The 26,372-nt window shown below is 41.1% G+C and overlaps 1 protein-coding gene across 1 annotated transcript; it reads left to right on the top strand.

The window, feature by feature from the left end:
- Positions 1–26,372, top strand: DIPK1C (divergent protein kinase domain 1C). Its single transcript, XM_042461427.1, has 5 exons — positions 1–228; positions 2,302–2,431; positions 15,836–16,513; positions 23,895–24,059; positions 25,992–26,372. The coding sequence occupies exons 2-5, from the start codon at positions 2,309–2,311 to the stop codon at positions 26,232–26,234; spliced, it is 1,209 nt and encodes a 402-aa protein (XP_042317361.1). The 5' UTR covers positions 1–228; positions 2,302–2,308; the 3' UTR covers positions 26,235–26,372.

Raw genomic sequence — 26,372 nt, forward strand, 5'->3', positions numbered from 1 at the left:
GCTGCCAGGAGGGCTCCAAAGGGAGGAGGATGAGGATGAGGATGAGGCCCCTCTGGGCTGGGCGCCGGCGGAGGGCAAGAGCAAGGCTGCCTCGCTGCCTCTTGCTGGGCTGCTGCTGGGCGGCAGGGGGCGCCCTTCTCCTGCTGCTGCTCCTCTCTCGGGGGGGGCCCCGGACTCTTCTCCGGACGATGCACCGACGAGCAGAGCCACAGGATCCTGGCCAGGCTGGTAGGTGGCCCCCCTGCTGCCCTCCCTCCTCCCTGGGAGCCAGTCTGCCCTCCTTTCCCAGGACACGTCCTCCATCCCAGCCTTCTGCCCAGCAGGGAGTCCAGAACGCCCTCCCTTTTGGAGCAGGACTCAGGCTGGGAGGCTGTGGAGCTTGGGTCATGGCCCACCTTTTTCTCGAATGCCCTGCACTTGGTAGTGTCTTGTCCTCCTTTGCAGTGAGGGCATCTGCTCATCCTTCCCTTCCCCTCTTCCTCCTCCTCCTCCTTCTTCAGGGTGACCAGAGGTCCTCCTTTTCCAAGACATGCCCTCCCTTTTCAGCTACTGTCCAGGAGGGATTCCAAAATGCCCTCCCTTTGGAACTTGGCTAAGAAGCAGGAATTGACATTGCTAGGAGCGTCTCGTGGTCCAAGGCACTCCCTTGGACCGCAGGGTCGGTTTTTGGAACCAGGCAGTCTGGCAGAGTGGTTGCAGTGTTGGACTATCTGGAGACCAGGGTTTGGTTCTCTACTCAGGCATGAAACCCATTGGGGGTCCTTGGGCAAGTCACATATTCTCAGCCTCTGAGGAAGGCAGTGACAGATCTACTTCGAACAAATCTTGCCAAGAAAACCCCATATTAGGGCTGACTTAAGTTGGGCCTGTTTCTCATTGGCTTCTGTCAGCCAATATTCTTAGTGGTAGAGCTTTAGTTTGCACAGGCTCCGTCCTGTGAGTGAGCCAGACAATTCAGTTTGAGTGTCATGTTGTTGTGTTGTTTCAGTGTGCCTTCAAATTGTTTCTGACTCATGGCGAACCTATCTTGTTTTTTTCTTGGCAAAATTTGTTTGAGGGGGAGGGAGTTGCCTTTGACTTCCTCTGAGGCTGAGAGAGTGTGACTTGGTTAAGATCACCCGCCGGGGTTCCATGGCTGAATGGGGATTCTAACCCTGGTCTCCAGAGCAGCAGTCCAATGACGAGTTCAGAGAGTGGCTTGTTGACTTTGTTGACTTCATTTTATCCTTGCAAGAAGCCTGTGGGGTCTGTCAGGTTGAGAGGCCATGACTGGCCCAAGGTCACCCGTGTGAGCTGCATGGCGGAGGAGGAATTTGAACTGGGGTCCTATGGTAGCCAGTGGTTCCGGTTTCAGTGAAGTGATGAATCGGCTGTTGAGTTTGTATTGAACTTTAAAGAAGTTTTCCATTGTAAACCCTGTCCCTTCTAAATAGGTTCAGCACCTTGGAGACTAAATCGTGTGGAGCACTAAATTTGCAGCCCCACTGACCTGGAAGGTATTGGCCACGACTGCCGAGGTTTCTCCAGTCCCAATTTGACACCACAAAAACCATGCTAGTTTTCTGCTGCTCAAGTCTAGGTGCAGAAAATACTGAACTGAAGTTTGATACAGTTTCAGAATTAAACTAACAGCTTCATCCTGGGCATAGTGGTGATGCTTGCTGTGTGCAAGTCATTTCCAACTTATGTCACCCCAAATACAATTCTGTCAAGGGGTTTTCTGGGGCTGAGAGTGTGTCACCCAAGGTCACCCAATGAGTTTCCATGACTGAGCAGGGAATTGAACCTTGATCTCCAGATTCATAGTCCAGTGCTTAAACCTGAGATGAAATCCCTTATTTGTTCAGGCTGCTATATGCATGCATAGGGTTCCAGCAGTATGATATGAAACTGCTAAATAGGTTACTGTGGGAGTGAGCTATTTTTGTTGTTGTTGTGTGCCCTCAAGTCATTTCCAACTTATGCTGACCCACGTGAGGTTTTCTTGGCAAGATTTGTTTGGAAGGTTTTTTGCCTGTGCCTTCCTCTGAGGCTGAAAAGTCATTGAGTATGTTACAATGATTATTGAGTAAACATCCATAGCAGCAAATTGGAAGTCTCAGCCTAACTAACAGGAGAGGAAGAGAGAGCAAGGAGGAAATGCAGACACATGAAAAACCTTTGCAGGCAGATGAACGACTTCTTTTAAAGATAGGAGGGAACTAATATTCTTGCAAAAAAATTGGTCACACAGTTTTTGTCACTGAGGACAGTTTCAGTGTTCAGTCTATAAAACAAGAATAATCTGGGGGTTTTCCATAGTTTTTGCATGAAAAGTCCTAAGCACCAGATACTGGAAGTTGAATATGTCATCAGAGCAGTGCAAGGAAAAGGCCTGTCTACATGTTCTGTGAAGTCTAGAAACTTTGGGCTGCATGCAAGAGGCATAAAGGTATACTAATGTATTTAAATTAAATGAATGCAGATCATAAAATATTAAAATACTAGGAGTAATTTATGTTTACTTGGAATTATGTGGCATTTAATAACAGGATTCAATGACATTTACTCCCAAGTAAGTGTGCATATATTTGCAGATGTAGTTGAATATTAATATGTCTGGAGGTAAGCCCTGTTGAATGCAGTAGGAAATAGTTCTGAATAGATATGTATAGGAGTGCACTCTTTATGTTCATCTAATTGCTGAAATTCACCAATATGAATTTACTAGAAACCTATCCACTGTCCACTAAGTACTGAACACTTGAATGCAAACTCAGTGTGGAGAGGAGAAACTGATGGTTACAAGAAGAAATCTTGCTAGGATATTACATTAGCAGTTGGTGGTTCCCATGGCAGAAGGGCAGTGATTCTGGTCTGGGTTATAGTATGAACTTCTTTGATAGCTCTTTTAAAGTTTGGACTAAATCCCAGACTGGAAGCAGTGTCGCAATAACACTGAAGCCATTGGCCAGCACTGTGCCCAGTGTCTCTCAAGGTTAGAATAATGGGCACAGCCTTTAAAGGAGGTAGGAAGTTTGGTAGAGAGCATCTGAGGCACATAAGCATTCTGTATGCAAAGGGATCTTGCAGCACCCTTGAGACTAACTTTGCGAAAGAAGTTGTTGCATGAACTTTGGTAGACTTGATCTACTTCCTCAGATGCAAGACCACGTCTATAAAAGCTTATAACATCATTTTCACAGTTAGTCTCAAAGGTGCTGTAAGATCCCTTTGCATACTACTATTTGGGACTAACACAGTTATGAATTCTACAAACATTCTGTGGTGGTGTATCACACATACAAGAGAGGTTTTAAAAATGATATGTGCTGCAGAGAAGATGGATAGGATGTGTTCTCCTCACTGCTATGACTGTGAAACAGGAGCAGGCAACCTGTTGCCCAGGGGCTTCAAGCATCCCCAAATTACCTGCACTACCTTATGTCCTTGAACACACTTGATCTTGGCTAAATTTGGAAGTTAAACAGAGCCAGATCTGGTAAATACTGGGATGGGAGACTGCCAGGGAAGACCATGTACAGCTAGGTGAACATAACTGCCTCAACTCCAAAAAGTCACCACTAGTCAGAGTTGACACTACAACAGCTTCCCATATTACTAATTCCAAAAAATCTTTGCAAGCAACCAGTTCCATTTCTAGGAGGTGTATGCAACACTCCTAAAGCAACAAGTTTACAACTTGTGATTTCTCCTGGCTCCATCCCCACATGTGGATTTCCCAACAGTCAACAATTACTTTTTCAGTGGCCAAGAATCCCTTTTACTGGTTCTCCAGCTTCACCCTTTCCTAGAAAAATCTTATCTATGGCAAGAACCTACATGAGGGTGGACTAATTTAAATCTCTACGTATGGAGTTATACATTGATCATGCTGGGTGACATATGTTTTGCACAACAACGCACAACCTACAACTGAATGTGCAACCCAGTCCCATACACTTCTGCATGTGCAAATCTGCTTCCATCCACAGCCTTAAACTAAATACCGCTGTTTCTCATCAGACAAAATGTCTAATTGCATCCATAGAGGAACTTATAAGACAAAAAAAGAATTCCAGTCCATTCCTTAGTTACTGTATCACCAGCTTGGATGGCTGCAATATTGAACAACTGTGGCCCTCCTGATGTTATCAGCCTCAAACTCACATCATTTTGTAACCAGCATAGCCAATGGTGAGGTTTTATGGGAGTTCCAGCCCAAAAGCATCTGGAGGATCACAGTTGTTCTTTCTTGGAATACTCTCATTCCTGCCTTTAAAGATAACCTGGAAACTTCATGTGGCTTAGTATGCTGCAGCTAAGCTTGTGTTTGGGATCAGCAGGACAAACCATACTAAACTAATTGTGAGACAAGATCATTTGCTTCCAGTTTGTTTCTGAACTCTATTTAAGACATTGACCTTTAAAGTCCTAAATGGTCTGGGACCTGTGTGTCTTGAGAACTGGTTTTTCTTAGAGAAAGCCTACTCTCAGGTTTTTGTCACTGTCAGCAGAATAAGAGATGAAAGAGGGTCTTTTCCATTAAATTAAATTCATCTGGCCCCTTTTAAGCAGGCCCTTAGAGATGTTTTATTCTGTTGGCTGTTAGAGAATCCAAGTATTTGATTTATTGTATTTTGCTTTTTAAAAATATCATACAGCCTCTAGATCTATTTGTAAGTGCCCTTAAATATTTATTTATGTGTTTTTATGAAGCAGAGTATGGATGTGCCTTATTTTACCTTAACAATTCATTCATTCATTGTGGGTGCTTCAGCCCATTTCCAAGTGAGGTCAAACAAATGTTCTTGATTCTGTTATCGTGTAAGGAAGAACTAATCTATACTTACAAATGGACACACTAACATGGGTTCTAAAGTGTAAGCCAGCTGAATATTTTTTTTGAAAGACTGTAAATATATTACAAATCAGCGTCACACAATTAATTTCATCAATGACAGGACAGACAAAGGGAGTACTTGTTCTCATGAATGAAATTTGGCATTTATTATTACAAGAGGTAGTGGAGGCTACTGGGGGAATGTGTGCACACATAGAAAATGTATTTTTCAACACTCTTGGCTATAACTACATGAATAAGTAAATGGAATGGATGCAGCTGTTAAAAAATGGGGCAGACTTGGGGTGCCTTTATAGGGGCATAGTCATGAGAAGTAATAGTTTCACTCTGTTCTGAGTTAGGCTTTATTTGGAGTACTGTGTCCAGTTCTGGGTAGCACATTTCAGGAAAGATACTGACAAGTTCCAGCAGATCCAGAGAAGAGAAATCAGGATGGTGAGGAGTCTGAAAATGAAGTTCTGTGAAGTGTGGTGGAAAGAACTGCCTATGTGTAGCCTGGAGAAGGTTAAGAGGAAATATGATAGTATTCTTTCAAATATTTCATAGCACGTGGGAACATGATAGCAAAGGGAGCGCTGGTGGCATAGTGGTCGAATGCCAGTACCACAGCCACAACGTCAGTTTGATCCCAGGGCTCCAAGGTTGACTCAGCCTTCCATCTTTTCGTAGGTTGGTAAAATGAGTGCCCAGCTTGTTTGGGGGCAATTGGCTTACAGATTGTAAACCGCTTAGAGTGCGCTGAGTTTATTATTAAGCAGTATAGAAATGTAAATGCTATTGCTATGCTGACCATGAGAAATGGAATGGCTTTCAGATTTGTTCTCTGTTACTCAACAGGGCAGAACTACAGCCAACAGAAATAAGGTGTACAGATGCAGATAGTGAGCTGAACATTAAGTCAGACTTCTTAATTGTGGGACAGATTCAGCAGTGGGGAGAAACTGCCCCAGTAAATGGTGGACTCTGCTTCACTGGTGACATTTAAGCAGAAGTTGAATGGCCCTCTGCCAGGGATGCTGTGGTTGCATTCAGTAGTGCAGAGCCTGCATTCCAAGAGGGTTAGACTATTGTAGATTATCTCTAAGAACCTTTCCAACACAGTAATTCTAATTTCACAGAAAATGTCCCACTGAATTCCAGTTGCTTGGAGGAGATAAGAATGGGAAAGGACCACTGCTTTTTCACCCAGCTTGTAGGTTGCTCACAGGAGGCAGGACACTGAACTGTATGTGCTTTTCTCTGATACAGATAGATCAGTGGTTCCCAAACTCTGAGTCCAGGTGTTTTGGACTAGAACTCCCAGAAGCCCTCAGTCAGTTTGGCCAACTGTCAGGAATTCTGGGAGCTGAAGTCCAAAACATCTGGAGGACCAAAGTTTGGGAATCACTGAGTTAAACTATTCTTAGGTTAAATTAATATGGGAAAACCTTGAGAAGTCAGACAGCAGAAGCTTCCACAGCAGACTCCTTTGAGCAATCCAAGAGATATTTTTGTACACTTACCAGAAAACCCTGTAACAGAGATTATGAGTCTCAAGAGAGACATAGAAAGCTTGTGACAACATGCTAAATGTGGAAAAATATTTAATGATCTTTACTAATAATTTTAAATGGTGTATTAAAAACAACAACAACAACAAGATGTGGCACAGGCCATCTTGGTGCAGCTTTTTTTAGAATGGCTGATTAGAACTGGGAGACCTGAGTTGAAATCCTGTTCAGCTGTGGAACTCACTAGGTAACCATGCATTTAATCTATCTGTCAGCCTAATCTACCTCACAGGGCTGTTGTGAGGGGAAAACGGAAAGCAGGAAGAATCATGTGAACCACCTTGTGTTTCTTGGAAAAGCAATGGAGAATCAATATAATCAGCTTAATAAGAAGTTATGCTAACTGAGTGATTACAGTACTTCAATTTTTCCTCTTCAGAGAACATCTGGTGGGGGAATAAAGATTGTGAGTATGGTATGCACAGTATGGGATTATCCCTTTGCCAATGGTGCATTCTCAGGCCAAATAACAGGATTTTGTGTGTGTGTGTGTGTGTGTGTGTGTCGCAGTTTTCAACAACACTGCAATGAGAGGAGGGAAATTCAGCCCCTCTTTCCCTTATACTATGGTCCTAATGCAGATGTCTTGATCTCTCTCTCTCTCTCTCTCTCTCTCTCTCTCACACACACACACATCATGGATGTGATTTAGACTTAAAAACAGACACATACTATGTCATGTGTGGCTGTCTCGCATTATGTCAGACTGCCCTTGAACATAGCCCACAAATTTCAGCTAGTTGAACACGCTGCACCCAGATAATGTACCTAGCCCAAAACTGTGCAGTTCAGAAACCACGTTAACTACATCACAAGCTAGTCAGGGGTGGCTAGTGACTCCTTGGTGAATTTAGGCCACAGACTTTAAAGGTGCTAATCATGGTGCTAGCCCTAATTTGAGGCTAGTGATTAATTAGTACCCTGGATAGTTCCTCTAAATCTCAGACAGATTTTTTGCTCTGCTGGCATGGAACCTATGAGTCACCATTGAGAATAGCAAGTAGTTTAGCCCAAAGCTACAGTAAGTGCTTGAAAATTTCCCTGAAATTATACTTTGCTTTCATTGAATTATCCCTGTTTTAGGGGTGGGTATAAATATTGATCCTGTCCTACCCCTGCATAGTAGATGGAAGATACCCCATCATTTGTAACCTTGTTCTAGCAAATCACTACAACCTCATAGCCATATCTTCTTTTTTAACTCAAGAGAGATGTGTGCTTCAGTCCTGAGGTATACAAACACGACATAATGATAGCTCTTTGACATTGCTTTAATTACTATGGGCCTATCCAATTTGAATCCTGGAGTTTTTAGTTTTGTGAAGTACTTAGAATTATGTGCTGTAGTTTGGATAAGGGCACAAGAGGTCTCTGGGAGAGAATTCTAAGTATCTCAGCAATTTGTGACTCCCAGGATTCTCAAGGATGCAGCCAGGGTCATTAACATGGTGTCAAACTGATATAATTATGCAGTGTGGACACATTTTGGAAGAACAGGGTAGGGATGCACTGCCTTGGGAAAGTAAGTCAGCTTTTCATTGATTGCTTCTAGATTGCAACAAAACACAGTACCTCAGTGCTCAACCAGTAAATGGCATGACAACACACTATTGCCATTGTTTGAAATGTTGTGCCATTCTGTGTAATTTCTTTTCTTTCACTGAGCCATATCCCAATTAATGGGCTACTTTCAGCCCATGCTGAATTGTGACCTATATATGATAAAGGACCAGTCTTTTGATTGTAGCCTAATGAGAGCCACTACATGCTTGAGGTTGTGAATAAGAGGCATGTGCATGATTTGACATGGAAGGCATTAGGAGACCAGTTCTCCATGCTGATGGGGTTTCACACTGGAGTAGTGGTGGGTGCGGGGATAAAAGAAGCCAGATGCTGATTAAGGAAAATAATCACCTGCTTGCAAAGCATTTGCCACCATGACTGCGTTTTACACCTTTTAGGCAGCTGTTACTGTCAGTTATATAAGACAGAGCCTTCCACTTTTGAGTGTAAGAGATAAAACATGCTAGAGACAGACAGCAATGTGGGATTTCTGTTTCCCAGTGGATTTTAAGGACACCTTGGAGGTAGATGTTAAGCTGGTCAGATTAAACATCTATAGTCCATATTCAGCTCTTTACTGTGATTAGTTTTTTTTTTTAAAAAGATGAGTTACTGTTTTAAATTAGTCAGCAAAAGAGTTGTTCTGTATTATCTGTAATAAACTGTGACATAACACATGACAATGCATTTTAAAACAGAGAATCCCATTTTGAAATAGGTTTAATACACATTAACACATTTGTAAAATAGAAAAGTGAGTACAGTATTTTCCATGATTTCATCTGTGGAGAGTTTTCTTCCCAAGCATGTAACAAACAATAAAATATTAATAAATGAGAATGTCTTTCTGGAAATCTTTTATTGTCCATTAATGATCCTTTTGGTCAAAAGATATAGATCATCTATTCAGTGAGCTTAAAAATATAAGTGGAATATTTGGATAATCTCATCATCATTTGTAGTATGATTTATGGACATTTAATACTAAAAACATTTATACATCTGTGTTTCACAGTGGTTAATGTTCTTGAATGTACCTTAACAGAAATGATTAGTTTCTAAGGAGAATAGAAAGGGTTAAACAACAAGCTGAGTTATTTTATTTATTTTTTTAAAAATAGCTTTTGTTAAATGGGAAAGGAAGCTTAATGGAAATTAAATAATCTATTACTGCAGCAAGCTATTGATGACTATAAATTTCCCTGCATTCTGCATAATAAACGAAGACAAATTATGTGCAGCAGTGTAGCAGCGTTGCCAACTTCTTGGAAAGAGTAAGGGGACTGAATTCTTTTCTTCTGACAGGCAGCTGTGAAGCTTGGATACCTCTGAAATAGTGAATATTTTCCACTTCCTGCAGAGCAAAGCTGGAAGTTCAAAATAATTGTGATATATCTGACGTAGCTTTGAGAATCTCACTCACATTATTCTCTTTGGCCTGTGACCTAACATGAATTCCAGAAGCAGAAAAGTTGTTTATAGCCTTATCCACAAACCAGGTAAACCATAGTACTTTTGCATTTAAGCCACCTCATCCCTATAGGAATTAAACTGCCTTCCCAATAAAGGGAATTCCCAATTGGAGGGGTTTTGGATGAATCCATGGCAGAATCATACAAGGTGTTCGCAGGCCTATTCTCAAAATTGTTAAGCAAACTAAATTCTTTGGATTTGCTTTTTAAAAAGAGAGGGTTGGAGTCATTTGTAACTTCAGTTTGACATTTTGTGCTTGCTAGTCATTCAGTTGTTTTTGAGAAAGTGTTCATTGCTTTTAAAACTTACAACAGAAAAGCACTGGGTGGTTAAAAAACACACAAAGGAAACATAAGCAGTTATTACAATGGGAAATGGCTTGCTTTAGAAATTGGGTCTAAAACAGATGTTCAGACATTTACTCAAATATATATTTACTCAAATGCTTCATGCTGGACTACTTGCATCAGTGAGCAGCTTCAGGCAAAATCACTGCTACTATTTCAATCAGGTTTTTTTGTGTGTGTCTATACATAGAGATTTGCACAGGCATAAATAGGAAAGGCTTTTAAAATGTTATGCATTATGTTTATTCATATTCTTTGGTTTAGCTGTAGATTTTCATGACCGTAGGAGACCTTCATGACTCTGGAAACTGGTAGTGCATACAAACGAATTCCTGGTGCGGCAGCGGGGGGAATATGTGAGGCCATGTTTCACAACTGGCAACATTTGGGTAACATATGACATTCCTTAGGTTTGACAGATTTATATAGCATTTGACATGGTTGGAGCTGCCTGACGATACTTTGGCACTTGAGACAGGAAATCCCAAAATCACCTCTCCCAATTTCTGCCCTTGTTGTTGATTGTCATCACATCAGGTTTGACTTGTGGCAACCCTATGAAGAAATAGAGCCAGTGTAGTGCAGAGGTTTGAGTGTGGGACAAGGACTCTGAGAACCAGGGTTCAAAGCCTTGTTCCGTCATGAAAACCCATTGGATGACCTTGGTCAAGTTACCTTCTCTCAGCCTCAGAGGAAGGCAATGGCAAAAAAAAAAAAATCCCAGGAAAAAGGTTTCCATAGTCAGAGTTGACTTACAGGCACATAACAACAGCACCTCCAGAACACTGTTAACAGCCTTGGTAAACTTGCAATTTCAGGGCTATGGTATCCTTGATTTGAATCTATTCACCTGTAATACAGTCTTCATCTTTGCCCACTGCTTTACCATGCATTACCATCTTTTCTAATGAGTCATGCTGTTTCATGATGTGTCTAAAGCGCAATAGTCTTAGGTTCAATCGACACTGCAGAAATAATTCAGTTTGAAACTGCTTTAACTGCCCTGGTTCAGTGCTAGGGAATGCTGGGAACTGCAGTTTATTGGGGCACCAGAGCTCTCTCTGACAGAGAAGGCTAAGCGTCTCACAAGACCACAGTTCCCAGAATTCCCTAGCCTTGATCCAGGGCAATTAAAGCAGTCTCAAACTGGATTATTTCTGCAGTGTGTTTTGGATGTTAGGGCCTGAACAGATAGGCCAAAAAAAGCTGTTCGGGTCACTTTGGAGGTATGCTGTTTAAATTATGCATGTGTCCTAAGAGGCCAGAAGCCATGCCAAAGCCAAGCTCCTATTCTAAATACTGAAGCACAACTTTGGCGCAGCTACTGGCCTCTTAAGATGCTTGTGTCATTTAAACAGCATACCTCCAAAGTGACCTGAAGCAGCTTTATTTTGGCCTGTCTGTTCAGGCCCTTAGTTACTCCTTTTGGCTTCTTTCTCAAGCACACACAATAATAAAAAATTAAGTGACTCATGATTTGCTTCCAGATCTACTACCTAGAGGCTTCATTCTGTCTAATGTTTGGGCCAGCCCTGCGAGTGGCTAGAGATGGAGAAATGAAAGGGGAGCATAGTACCTGATCTAGAAGGTGCTTGATAAAAACGTAGAAGGCTTTGGCCTGAATCTTATTGGCTAATCCCAATTAGAGTAAACGTATTGAATCAATTGATGAATAACAAGTCACTTATATTGGTAATTGTATTGATTCAATGGGCTATTCTAGTTGAGAATAATGACAGGATTTGTTGTAAATCCAAAATATTGTATTTAGTGGTGACTTTGTGCTAACAGAAATCACCTCTGCTCATGCAAGATAGGGCTATTTTCTAGAGAACGTTAGCTGCTCTCTGTTGTACTCAGAGAGACTGTATTTATTGGAAATAAGAATCCAGAATCACATAACATGATGTAGGGCAGGATAGGCTGATGTGCCCCTCCACATGTTTTTGGCTTACAACCTCTAGCAACTTTCTTAGCCAATGGTGAAAGATGAAAGTTGCAATCCAAAAACATCTGGAGGCTTAATGTTACCTACCCCAATAAATTGAGCCTACAGGGAAGGGCCAGATTCCACCTCTCCTCTCATCCTGCTGCGCGTGCTTTGAACTCCGTTTGCAGCAGCTTAGGTAAAGAGGACAAAGGAAAAGTGGGAGGCGAAGACAGAGAGTAGGACATTTTAAAGGTAACTCAAAAACTGACAGAGGATCAACTGGGATGGTTCCTGCGATAGTTCCTGCCAAACTGGGACATTTGAAGGTTATGGAGATGCATCTGATGATGTGCATGCAGTGGTGGTATGCTATAATAAAATATATTGCTGACTGGCTTTTTGTCTGTAATGAAACACTTTCTAATGGCTGAGAAACCTAGGAAGAAGACATGGCTTGCTCTCCCCTGGTGTTTCTGGTCACATCTGAAAACACAGCTGCATGGTGAAAGGGCCAGGAAGCAGACTGAAAACAACTCATATGATTCCTCTTTGCTGGTGGCTCTTCCACAATTGCCTCTCAGAACCAAACACAGAGGACTGCTTCCACACTCCTAGCCAGGATGCCCTTTTGTGAAGGGAACAACAAAATGATACACAGTCATGGTTGTCAGAGACATACCCTCCCACTGTCCTGGCTTTGCAGAAATAGTCCAAATTAATCCTCTACACATCCCACTTTTTCAGCTGTTTTCAAATGTCCCAGTTTCTTATTTATTTATAGTATTTATACCCAGCTCTTCAGCCAAAAGATTATCAGAGCTGCTTACATTGTTTTAAATTAGACATTTCCCTGCCCTCAGGCTTACAATCTAAAAAGACAAGACACAAAAGGAGAAGAGAATGGAAGTGGGGAAGGGGGAAAGTCCAGCAAACCTCTCCCTCTGAAGCCTGGACCAAGGCAGATGGACTGGAGGGAGCGTCCTTCTTCTTTTTCAGGCAAGGCCTGGAGTTGGCCTTCCCATATCTCTCCCTCAGGATGATGGTGGATAGAGGGAGAGCCTTCTTCTTTTCAGTTTCTCCCTTCTCCCACCTTCATTCTTTGGCCTCAGTTTACTTCAGTAGCTGCAAGCTGAGATGGCTACCACACTGCAGAATTAATGCAGTTTGACACTGCTTTATCTATCATGGCTCCATCCCATGGAATCTTGGGATTTGTAGTTTATTGTAGTACCAGAACTCTCTGAGAGAGAAGACTGCATATCTCATAAAACTACAGATCCTAGAATTCCATAGAATTTAGCTATGGCAGTTAAAGCAGTGTCAAACTGCATTAATTCTGCAGTGTAGATGTACCCTAAAGTCAAAGAGTAAAAGTAGTTTCTGGAGTCCAGCATTTCTTAGAGAGCCCAATGTGGGAAATCATTATCTGGAGGAAGGTGGGTGGAAGGAGTTAGTAAAATTGAAACGGAAGTTTTTACCAGGCCACCATCTCTCTGTGGAGTTTTTGGCATCTTCCACTCTAACTCCATGTCCGTGATCATCATCTCCTCCAGAGATCTGCCCAGAATACACTTCACAGCTGCACTTCTGGAAGGTCTGAATGGAAGCAGTTATGCAGACTTCCTACATGCTCAGAAATGGAGGGATGGAAACAATTATGGGTGGAGGAACAGATCAACAGGGGAAATCCTATTCTTGCCTTCATGCATTTAAGATGACCGCATAAGTACAGAGGACCAATCTCAGTTTTAGATTTGATTTGCACAAGCCATCCAGAAATATTCTCATATATATATATATATATATATATATATATATATATATATATATATATATATATATATTACTTCTAACAATTTTTTTTCTAGAAATTTTCAGGTATTTAATAACATTAGTGAAGAGAATGTTTAACATTGCAGTAAACTGTGGCATTTTTTTTTCTTTTTGTTTCAAAATGCTACATATTTTCATCTTGGTAGAGAACAAATAGTCTACTGATGCTACATCTTAAAATGGCCAAAAAGGCAGACTAGTTCCAATTTACTTTTGTTTCTTTGAAACCTCTGTCATGAATTAGTAAAATCCACAAGACTGTCCACTGACTTCTGTGTGTTCACAATTTTCCTTTTCAGTGTGTGCAACAGAAGACTTTACCTGTTGCTTTCACTACTAAATGGGATGGCACTAATTTTTTACTACCATTTGTACTGTTTATATTTCCAACTTCATTTCATCAGAGCATTTGGTTATTTTCCTTCTGCTAGCTAGTTTTAAACATGGTAGAAGAAATAAGGATGGCCAACTTACACTTGGCTAGAAATGTGGAAATACATTTTCTCCAGGGCAAAATAAGACACAAATGTGCATACAAGGTGTATATGTTAATTTATATGTACTGTATAGAGGCAGATTTAGAAATAATTATTATAATTTAAATACAAATACAAAATGTCTCACCATAGTGAGGATGACTGTGATCAGGTGAACTGTGATCATGCTCAGTCTGTTTTTCATATGCCAGCTGTGTATGAACAACTTAAGCTGACTGCTATTCTCCCTTCCCATTGTTGTTTGGCTTTAACCTGTACTTTGACCCATCAGTCTTTCAAATGGAAAGTTTCCAAGGAAAAAAAAAGGAACAGTGTAACTGATGGGCAAAAATTTGGTACCCACCCCTAGCATGTTAAGGGGAAAAAAAACATGCCAGCTCCTTGTTCAGTTAGCCCAAGAAGCACTGAAATAGAAGACAATGGCAAATAGGATGGTCTCCTGTAAAACAACAGAGAGGCACCTGATAAGAAAAGGTATTTTTTTTAAAAATGAGGGCTTCATTTTGCTATTTGTACATTGATTTGAAACCTCAAATGAATGTTTGTTGTTGTTGTTGTTGTTGTTGTTGTTGCTGTTGTGTGCCTAGACGTTATTTCTGTCTTAGAGTGACCCTAAGGTGAACCTACCATAGGGTTTTCTTGGTAGAATTTGTTCAGAGGGGTTGTCCTTGCTTATCTCTGAGGCTGAGAGAGTATGACTTATCTAAGGTTATCCAATGAGTTTCCATGGTTGAATTGGGGTTTCAAACCCAGGTTTCCTAGTGTCCTAGTCCAACCTACAAATCATAATACCATGTTGGCTCTCAAAAAACTATTGATACACACAGGCAGCCACCAACATCCCTGGAAAACCTTCTGAACAGTCAAGCAGTGGCTTGTAGAGAGCAAAGGAAAACTGATCAATATCTTGCTGTGTACCTACAGTGAGATGCACAATGTTGTTGCATCCAGTGGGACCTTGAAGGCATCCTTTGGATGTCCTGGAGGGTGTTATCCTTGTTGTGCATCTGCCTTTAATCAGGACTCTTCTCAGTGACTTCTTTACTTTACATTAACTGCTACAAGGTTGTGTCAGGAAGAGAAACAGCATGAAAAAGGTGGATTGAGAGGTGGGACATTAGGCAAGGTATCATTCTGCCTGGCAGAAATTTATGCTATTGTTTTGTTGCAGAAATTTGCTTACAGTGGTGGATACTGGTTTTCATGTCAATGGGGGGATGAATACACTTTTGGTTTAGTGTGAGCTTTAAAGCTATTTAGGGGATAGAGCTCAGAACCTTGGATAGCTCCTGTATAGACTAAAACCCGAAGCAGACTTGCTCCCCCACTGACATGGGAGGCACCAGCCGTCTGTAGTCAAACATGCTGATGCACAGGAAAGATACTAGTATGGTATTTTCTGAACCTTTATTGTATGGCAGAGAGAAGACTTAAGATACAGGTTTGGCTCATGGCAAGATAGAAAAGGAAATCTAAACACTGAATTCCCAATCCAGAGCAAAAGTGTAGTTTTTTGCCATTTGGGGGCAAAGCTTGCCATGCTCCAACCAGTGGGCTTGAGTCACAGTTCTCTGGGCTCTTACAACCTATCTATTCTGTAGGAAATAAAAAAAGTTACTTGGGTAAGCTTTCCTTCTCAGACCTGTCTTCTTTTGTATCTGTACTTTTATATGAATCAGAAAGAACTGCAAAATCTTAGAGATAAAGGTTCCTAAATTGATTCTTTCTCTCTCCAGTTCTCAGAGTGGCTGGAAATTATACTTTTCTGATATCAGTTGTTTCCTCTCACATTTCTCCAGTGTCTTGACTACAGAAAAGGAGCCTTGACAGGGGATCTTTGTGAAGACTTGTGTGTGGCACAGAAATTGATATACAAGCGCTGCCTTTATTACGACAGAGGTAAGAAAGTCATCCAAGCCGACTGGAGAGGTCGCCCGGTCATTCTGAAATCCAAAAATGAAATATTCTCAAGCTACTGCCATCTTGGCTTCCTGGAAGAGCTGGAATCACAGGGTATTCCAGAGGCAGAATTGCTTCTGATGGTGGCTTTGGAGATCAAGAATGTTCTGGGCTTAGAACTTCCTAATAACACAGTGGGACCTTTGTGGACTAAGAGGAGAGGTCCACACTGGAAAGCACAGCTAGCTAGTATGTGGTCCTTACTCCAACAAGAAGAATATATTTACTTTAGTGTATTGCAGGACTTCAGTAAACATGTCCTAAGGGTCATTGGCTCTTGTGGTCACTTCTACGCTGTGGAATATTTGACTGCAGGACATGCCTGGCACAAAACCTTATTTTCAGTTGAAGATGCTCTTGGTGCCTCCTTCTCTGGGATTAAAAGCAATGCTAAGGCCATCACTGAAATTGCAATCAGCTTCCTGGATATGGTGAATCATTTTGACAATGACTTCTCTCATCGCCTTCATCTCTGTGACATCAAACCGGAAAATTTTGCCATCAGAAATGACCTGACAGTAAGTAAGCACCAAGGTCTTGGTGATGAAATTTATGATTCATTTTGATTCATATTAATAAAGTTGTGAGTACAACTGACATTTTAAGAAGACCAATTGATAACACATGTGCAAAGTGCTGTGAGCCAAAAGTGTTACAGATATATATTTGTAAATCTGGGCCTGATGTAGAAATTTGTTACTGGCATACTTTGTAATCAAAATCACTTGTCTCTAGAACTTAAATACTTCCTCTGCTGCATTATGATCACAGCAAAATATTTCCTGAACGTTCAGGCTACGTGCCAAACTCAAATAATGATGCTATTCTGAACAAGTGGACTCTGCAACGATTAATTTATTATGGAGTTCTCCTGTTTGGCATTTCAGACAACCATCCAGGCCCTTTCTCGGTAACTCCCTTCCATTCCATCTCACCCAAAGTTTAGTTCCATCTCCCCAAAAGAGTTTCAGTGTTCTATGGTCACTGAATATGTAAAGTCCTCATTCAGTTTTTGGGAGACTTTTTCTCCTTACAGTATTTTTTCTCTTCCATTAAAGATTATCTTGTGGTGCAGATTGTGGGGTTCCTCCAAACCTTCTTGTGCATGGATACATCTTTTGAACATGTGAAAACTGATATCCAGAACTGAGTTTGAAATTAAAATATAAAAGTATGACCTCTAACAAGTTGTTGAAAAGTGGAGTAGTCCTGCTCACTCTGGTCCAAAACACACTGCAGAAATAACCCAGTTTGAGACTGCTTTAACTGGCCTGGCTCAGTGCTAGGGAATCCTGGGAATTGCAGTTTATTGTGGCATCAGAGCTCTCTGACAGAGAAGGTTAAATATCTCACAAAACTACAGGTCCTAGGAATTCCCTAGCACTGAGCCAAGGCAGTTAAAGGGGTCTCAAAATAGATTGTTTCTGCAGTGTATTTTGGACCCCTGTCAGTCAACCATGCCCTCCTCTGGATTTTCTATACTACCATTCTACTAGGGCTAGTGAGCATTCTGTAGCTAAAGAGCAGACTCAGTCTGTGCTGGGTTGTCTTCCTGCTTTGGGTTCCCCCCACCTGATAAAGACCTTCGGTATTTCTGAGAACCATGGGATGCCCACAAGCATACTGACACTCTCTTTTGTGTGGCTGTGATGTGATTTTTAATTATTTATTATTATTATTATTATTATTATTATTATTACAGCTCCAAGAATCTGCCTGTACTCTAAAAATGACTTTTCTGAGACCCTTTTAAATTGCACAATTATAGTGCTGCAAATACACTTTAACTGCTATGGTTCTGTCCTCTGGAATTCTGGGATTTGCGGTTTAGGGAAGTGTATGTAGAATTCTGATCCAGAGAGTTCTAGTGCCTTACCAAACTAGGATGGAACCATGGCCATTAAAGTGGAAGCGCTATGCTACAATTATGCAGCCCTTCATTTTGTTCTACATATCTAATGGCAGTAAAAACTCAGTATTGGAAATGGAGTTGGTATTGATAATGGTGGTGATGATGGGAATTATGATTATAGCTGTAGAGATGTGTTGTCTTGAAGACATTAACTCTAGACTTGAGAATTCTGTAGAAGTCCTGCAAAACCATAGTACTTAAGCTTGCCTTTAGTTAACAGAGTTAGTTATCAGAAAGGATATTTTTATTTCTGCTGGACTTTTATTTCTGTTGGATTTCAAGAGAGGGATAGGAGAAGAGGCTATTCCTGAAACTGAATAAGTTTTCAGTAATTTTGGTATTCATTTCATGTATCATGAGTCTTTGAAGGACAGGAAGAATAGAAATGCAAGTAAATGTTAATCTCAGCTAGAGTTTTGGTAAGAAAAGACTTTTACAGAAGGGTCTTCAAATCATGCTTTCAGTTTAACTTAGAGCAAATTAATTTCTTCCTACAGAGTGAAAGTAGAATCTGTTCATTAGTGGGGCTGCCAACAGTTTCAGTATTTATTAAGTATGCACAAAGAACTTCATACTTAAAAGTGCTCTGCAAAGTTTAAGCATGTAGTCACTTAAAGGCGTAGGCTTATTTTCACTCTCCAGTTTATTTTTATATTTATTCAGGTGGATAATTAGAACCAAGGGAATGAGTGGGAATAAGCAAAAAAGCACAAGAAGATTTGACTTATTAAGTGGAGAATTTTCCTGCCTCTGCTTTGCTTGCTACATGTTTAGTCAGATTTAGTAGGGTTGCTACCCAGCAGCATTCTGCACCTATATGGCACTGATACTGTCATGGCTATGTGGTCCTGATAGAACTGCCCCTTTGTTGTTGTTGCTTTGTTGTTGTGTGTCTTCATTTCTGACTTATGCTGATCCTAAGGCAAACCTATTACAGGGGTTTCTTGGCAAGATTTGTTCAGAAGGGGTTGTCTTTTGCCTCCTTCTGTACTGTGAGAGTATGACTTGCCCAAGGTCATCCAGTGAGTTTTTGTGCCCGACCAAGGATTTGAACCCTCGTCTCCAGCATTGTTGTCCAATGCTCAAGGCATTACAATACGCTAGCTCTGTCTCCTACCTATTTCTAATCATGCACATTCATCTGAGCAACACATGCTGATGGTTTTTGGTTCAACCAGCAACTGAGCTGACCTAGTGAAACATACACACACAAACACACATAGAGCACAGCCCTAAGAACTAAGAATAATCAAACAAGTAATTTACTCCAAAAATAAATTATTACAGTACACAAGCAGCATCCTTGTGAAACTAATAGATTAATGCTGAAGGGCAACATTTCTCAGGCTACCTGATTTGGGGAACCAGCATTTTTTTTTCTTTTAATATGCCAGGGAATGTTACCATATTTGTACCCATTGGCTATAGCCATTTCTTTCTTTCCTGGAAACTCTCCATGGTCCAGCAGCCACTGGTTCAAAGACTGGCATTGCTCCAGGGACCACAGGAAAAGTAAACAGATTCATTTTGTTACCAAACCCAAAGAAATTCTAAGTCTGTCCCCTTTTTTCAGTTTTTATTCAGCTACTTTATAGTGCTGGCACAAATTGGGAAAGAAATCTTTCACATGAAAATCTCATTCTAATGAGTGCCAGTATCTCACTTTTTGCCTTAATTAAATGCATGTAGAACATGCAGTTGGTGGGAAAATGAATGGAGGTCACTCCTAGTTTTAGGATGCTCATACTAGCACTAATGCAAAACTACTGATGAGCTACTATTGCTAAACTCATTGTTTTTGACTATTTTCTAGAATACAGTTTGCTCCATGTGTGAACTAACAAAACACCCAGGACATAATAGGAACAGATTATTTTATTCTTCTAATTCTGCTTTCATTTTTGTTTTCTTTAGCTTCCTGGGAAATGTTGGGTGCAGCTTAGGTGTTACACATACAGATCACGACAGCTGGGACACAATTAAGATCTGACCCACTTATGCGCATTCTATCAAAGCAAACACTCATCAACAACAGCACCCCCTCCCATTGCACCTCTCTTAAGGAAACAGACACTCTTAAGAAGTAACAGTGCATTGCAGATATGTGTCTGATACTGCATGCATGAACTTGTGAAAGGCCTCAGGGCATGTCAGCCTTCTGAAGCTTTCAAAGAAATCTAAAGGAAATGCTTGGAGTGATATACTTTAAGACAGCTTGCTGTGGTGTGTAAACTGCCTTCCCTCTAGTACTGTTATTTTTAAAGTGAAAAGCAAGGTCACAAAAGAGAATACTGTCCTAACAGCCGAGAGACTAGAATTCTTTGGTCACATCTCCCATGGGGTGAACATGAATTTGGTAGGCAATTATCATCATCAGCCTCAACTTACTTTCTTTCTTTCTTTCTTTCTTTCTTTCTTGTGGTGTGATGAGTAAATATTAATAACAGAGGCTAAAGGCTACAGCATGGCTAGAAAGTAGTTCTGGGTCCACTGGCAATGGATAGCTGTATGTACTGCAGTCACTCAACCAAATGGAGACAAGCTCCATGTGACCCATGGAGTGTTTATAGTGTTTAAAACAGGGGTAGGCAACCTTTTTGAGCCGGGGGCCGGGTTGCTGTCCCTCAGACAACTGGGGGGCCGAAGCCAAAAAATAAATAATTAAATATTTTTAAACAAGATTAAATAAATAAATAAACCGGGACAAATGTGGGACAAAATTTTCAAATGGAGGACACTTTTTTTTTAAAAAAATGGAGGACACCTAAAAAAAATGCTGATTTTTTTTAAAAATGTTAATATAAATGCATGTTTTGGAGGCTTCTATAGACAATTGCCCCTCTCGCCTGCTGCTTGCCCCCTTGCCTGCCGCTTGCCCCCCCTTGCCCGCCTCCTCCTGATAGGCCAAAGGCCCCACGCCCTCACACGAGAGGCCAAAGGCTCCGGCGGCAATCGGCGGCAAGACCGGGCGGGGGCCGGTCCCAAGGCCTTGGCGGGTCGCATCCGGCCCCGTGGGCCACACGTTGCCTACCCCTGGTTTAAAATGCCCAATGTGTTTTGGCCACACTAGGCCTTCTTCAGGAGGTGAAAACAAATATAAATACACTTAAATAAATATTTAAAAACATAGGACAACTCTCATCAAATTATGATACAAACTTACAAATCTTAACAAAGTAATACATACCCTTTGAGACAAATCACAGGAGTTGTAAACACTCTCCAAATTACAAGACCATAGAGAAGTTTGCTGCTTGGCTACGTGCTTTCAGTTCCTTATTTATACTGCAGTCAATCAGCAAGGATTTCTGATCCTCAGTTATCTAAAACAAACAGCAATAAAATTAATTTTCCTTCATTCATTATACTGCCAGAGAAAAAGACAGAACTGGTTTGTGTATGTGCAAAAGGACTGTAAGCTTTGTTCATTTCTGGCATTCACAAAATTTCTGGGCTGAGGATGCTTTAATTCATAGAGTTTATAATTTGTGTCAGGCTCTGATTGCTGGGTCTCTGTGCAGCAGCTTTTCTTTAAAAAGCAGATCTATCAAACCCTCAAGTCCTTCTGCCTTGGGATATAAGACTAGGCAGAAGCTGAGCTATTTTGGTGGAATGCCACTTGTGCTTCTGTCATGACAGCAGAGAACCTCAGGTGGGGAATATGGGAATCAAATGCCAGGGGCAAGACCAGCACCTGATAAGTCAGCAAAAAGAGGATGAAAAATAAATCCAATGCAAGACAAAAATCATTAATGCTTACTCATTAAGTCAGTTGGTCATTTATTACATTTGACTAAAAGCCAATAAAATCCAGTAAAAGAACACATGCATACATGTACATCCATACAAAAAATCAGATTGATGAATCCTCTGCACGGCCTACAGCAATATCTTTCAAGTAACCAATACCAATAGTTTTAGCGACTTTAGCAAAGAAGGTTGTTTTATGTGTAACGTATGGATCACAGTCTGAAAATAACCAGCATAGTTTCATGTTAGAGTTCTCACCCTGTCAGGATGTCAAAATCTGTCCCAATAATCTCTTCCAGGGGTTTTGATAAAGCTGGCAATAGACTAAATAATGCAAAATATCCTCTACCACATCACAAACACAGAGCTTTATATTTCTCAGAACATTTCTATATCTATGCCAAGAAAGACGTCGGCATAGTTTGGAAACTTATGCGCATTACAAACGGCCATTTAGTACGCGCTCCGCACGTACTAGGGTTAGAAAGGAGCGTGCTAGGGTTAGGAAGGGTCTTACCTTCCTAACTGGCCCCATCCCTAGTATGTGCAGAGCACGTAGTAAATGGCAGCACCCGTCCACACGGGCGATGCCATCTTTACGTCTCGGACGCACAGCGTCCGGATGTGTCATGGCGGAAGTGACGCTGGGAGTGCGTGGTTTGTGCCTCATGGCGCCACTTCCGGGTGCCAAGAAGAAGCACCATTTTGGAGCTTCTTTTTAGCTGCACCAGGAAGCCTCGCGGTCTGGCCGCTGGGGCTTCTCAGCACAGCTAATGATGGCAGCGGCAGGCTGCTTTTGGGCAATCTGTAACGCGCCTTAGTTCTGTAACTGCTATTCTCAGAGAGGCAAAGGTAAGTGTAAGTTTTGCTTTCTTATGTGATTTGATTTCAACATATTATACCAATAGGAAAAAATTGAAGATTTAATTGAAACTAAGGCCTGGTACAGACTGGAAGAAAGGGGAAACTGCACGGCCGTGGCAACAATCTGCATCAAAAAGAGCTCCAAAATGGAGTTTGTTCCGGCGATGCCGCCAAGGCTCCGTAAGCACCCTGGGGCATCACAATGTCATGTGTGTGCTATGCTGTTTGGACATGGCAGACATGTGACATCATCAATACATGTGCCATGTGGACAGCGGTGCCTAAAGATGGTGCCACCATCACATGTTAAGGTTCCGGGGCGTGCGGATGCTACACACTCTGCAGCCCTAGAATTGGCTCCAGGCTGCTGAAAACAGGTGGGCTATACTAGGCCTGAGTCCTGATCATTTGTCCTGATCATTTATAGATCCTTTCTACCAGCTTGTTTTTAATTTGGGAAAGATAAAAATATACTGTATGTTGAAAGAGTTTTAGAGGATAATAAGTCTTGAATTATTTTAGCCCAGCCAGGTTCACCTAAACAAAGCTTAGGGAGGTGATCATCTAATATGTCCAAGACCCTCTCATGATATGGAAGGCTGCCATCTCAGTCCTAGCTTTTACAGATACCACACATGTCTCTTGCTCATTAATTGACAAGAACAGGATTAGCTAAAGCTGAATGCTATTCTTCTCCACTTTAGGCTTTATTGTGTTGTTTATTGTAGGCACACCACTGTGACCCAAAGTTGAAAAATCCTTGTTTCTCCTACATCTTCTCAGTGATAATGCTGCTAAAAAGTTCCAGGTAGTCAAAAGAGGAGGAAGAAAAGGGGGCTCAGCAGGCATAAAAAGGCTGTAAAAAGGAATATGATTGTCAGATGCTTTTTAAACTATGGTATGCTTGTACTTTTAACTGGCAGTGCCAAGACTTTTTTTGCTCTACAAGCCATAGTATGGGATAACATGTTGTGAGACTGCTGGTAGTATGTCCTTGTATTTGGAGATATGTTTATATGAGTCTGATTAGAATAAAAGAAACAATGTATATCCTCACTGGAAAAAAATCCTTTCTGAGGACAATTGAATTATATTATTCTAAGAGTGACATTTTGATCAACCATCTCCCAGTCAAAATTGCTCTTTGCTGTCACACAACTATCAGCCATAACAGTTTCAATTTTATTTCCAGCCCTGGAGTTGCAGAGCTCATCAGTAAAAGCTCTTCCACTTGTAATTTCTAATTTTCCCTTGCATTTACTCAGGAATGCTTGGATCAGCAGTCACAGGACTCAGAAACAAAGAGAAGTGGCAATTTGTGTGGTGGTTTGCCTCAAGAGTGTGTAACCTTGAATGTATTGCTGTGGTTGCAGGTGGTTGCTATTGATGTAGATATGGCTTTTTTTGAACCGAAAATGAGAGACATCCTTGAACAAAACTGCACCGGAGACCAAGACTGTAATTTTTTTGATTGCTTTTCAAAGTGCAACCTGAGGAGCAGAAAATGCGGAGCAGAAAGAGCCAATAATAACCTTCAAGTGAGTGACCAAGGGATTATTTATCTATTACTCAGTGCATGCCTCTCCTTTAAAATACCCATTACTGCACAGATCAGAATAAATGAACCTGTGTCGGTCATTAAGGGCTTCTTCACATCTGCCTACACATCACTGGATGTGGTGGCTTTCTCATATGAATAAGCTGTCACAGATCTAATTGCCAGAAACAGAATTTCGTACCATATAAGTGAAAGCAAAATGCTTTTCTGTGAAGATGATCAGAATCTAAAGAGGTGGGTATTGCTCCTTGCTGTAGCATCCAGTAATATTCACCACATTAATGTGGTATCAGGGCTTTGTTACATTCCCTGGCTATTTCAGTGGTGATCAATATTGTTGAACAGAAAGTAGGAAATCTTATAATATGATGACACTGCATCACTTTGCAAGTATGTGTGGGCCAGGGGTGGGTAACAGCCATGGTCCTCCAGGTACTGTTGGACTGAAATGTACTTTATCTGTCCCCATCAGCTATGGTAACTAAATAGGACTTGTAGTTCAACAATTACAAGTTGCCCACTAGATATTGTTATGTGCCTTCACATCACATCTGACTTATGGTGATCCTATTATAGGACCTTCTGACAAATGTTACTCAGCAATGGCTTGCCACTGTCTTCATCTTAGGCTGAGAGAGTGTGACTTGCCTAAGGTCAATTTATGGGTTTGCATATCTGAGTGCCATTGGGAGGTAGCATTTACACAGCAGGTGTAATTGATCCATTGGCAGAGGTGGGAAGATATAATAATAATAATAATAATAATAATAATAATAATAATAAGTAGACCTACTGTGTGTTAAGGGCTGAAAAATCAAGGGATGTGTGTGAACATGTCCTTCAACTAAGTATTCTGTTTTTTTTTATAAAAAATCAGCTAGCTTTTATACTTTTAGATTTAAATCCAAACATAGACCAATTGAATCAATAGAAGTTACATAATGCCATACCTTCCAACTGGTCCCAGTTTGGTGGGAACAGTCTTGATTAATCTGCTGTACTACTTTTTCAGCTGTTTTTAAAATGTTTCTCTCTCCTCCTCCCATCTTCTCCCTTCGTCCTCAGCTAACTTCAATTGCTGCACATTGAATTCAAAGTGCAAAGGTTGTTTGCACTCAGTTAACTCAGCTGGAGGGAAGAAGAGAGAAAGGAGCAGAATTTTGACTTCCCTTTAGACTAAGACAAAAGTGAACTGCTTTATCCTCTCTTGGCTTGTGTGGTCTTCCTCATAAATAACTTTTATCATCTTGACCACCCCCTGATTTTACCTGCCCACATGCTCTGGTTTTCATTTGTGAAATGTTGGAAGGTCCATAATGGTTGACTTACCAAGTTCCTATTGACTGAGTGAACCCACTCTAATTAGAACTTTGAGTAAGTTTAGGCCATAATTCCTTACTACAAATGCAACTGGGGCCTTCAATTGGTCACATTACAAAGAGATAATCCACGTTGTCATTATGCCTTCTTGCTCTGCCATTGGTTTAGCTGACAAGTTCATCCTTTCTTCCTACACAGTGGTCTCAAATAGGCAGGACTACAACTCCCATCACCTGGCCCTGTCATGCTTCCTGAGAATGGCAGGGGAATCACAGTTGAAATTCTACACCTCTAAAGGATGCCTGTGTGGAGGAAACTGAATCTGATCAAGTGTCTGAATGAATTACTGAACAGTCATTTATAACAAAAACTTGTGTGGGAAAATCTTCCCTTATAGCAAGTCTGGGAATAGCAGTTGTTGGTCAGCAACTCCCTGCCTTCCTTACCATGGGCTATGCTGGAAATTGCAGTCCAACAGCATCTGGAGATTTCTATGCAGTTTCCACCCCTTCCTTAAAGACTCCTGGAACTGGAAGTTCTCATTGTTTCCAAATGACACTAAAGCTGATTTTTCTCTTCTTCTTTTCCACAGGTTATCTGTGATAAAATATTTCGACCCTGGTTCTCACTAAACCTCAAAGGATCTGCGCTCTCCTCCTCTTTGCAGCTACAGTTACAAAAAGCAGTGCATGAATGTGCAAAACCAAGGACCAGGGATATTGACTATCTCAAGATTGGTTCTCCAGATTCTCTTTCCACATTATACCAGTTGCTTCGGGCCAGCCAAAAGGAACTTCAGAAAGCTGGCAACCCTCTTCATCAAATCCACCCATGACTTACAGTTAGCCGTCAGTATTCACAGATTCTTCATCTACCAATTCAACCATCCATGGTTTGAATACACACACACACACACACACACACTCTTCCAAAAAGCAAACTTCAATTTTGCCATTTTATATAAGGGACAACA

The sequence above is a fragment of the Sceloporus undulatus genome, chromosome 4 (assembly GCF_019175285.1).
Source record: "Sceloporus undulatus isolate JIND9_A2432 ecotype Alabama chromosome 4, SceUnd_v1.1, whole genome shotgun sequence".
In the NCBI taxonomy this organism is placed as follows: domain Eukaryota; kingdom Metazoa; phylum Chordata; class Lepidosauria; order Squamata; family Phrynosomatidae; genus Sceloporus; species Sceloporus undulatus.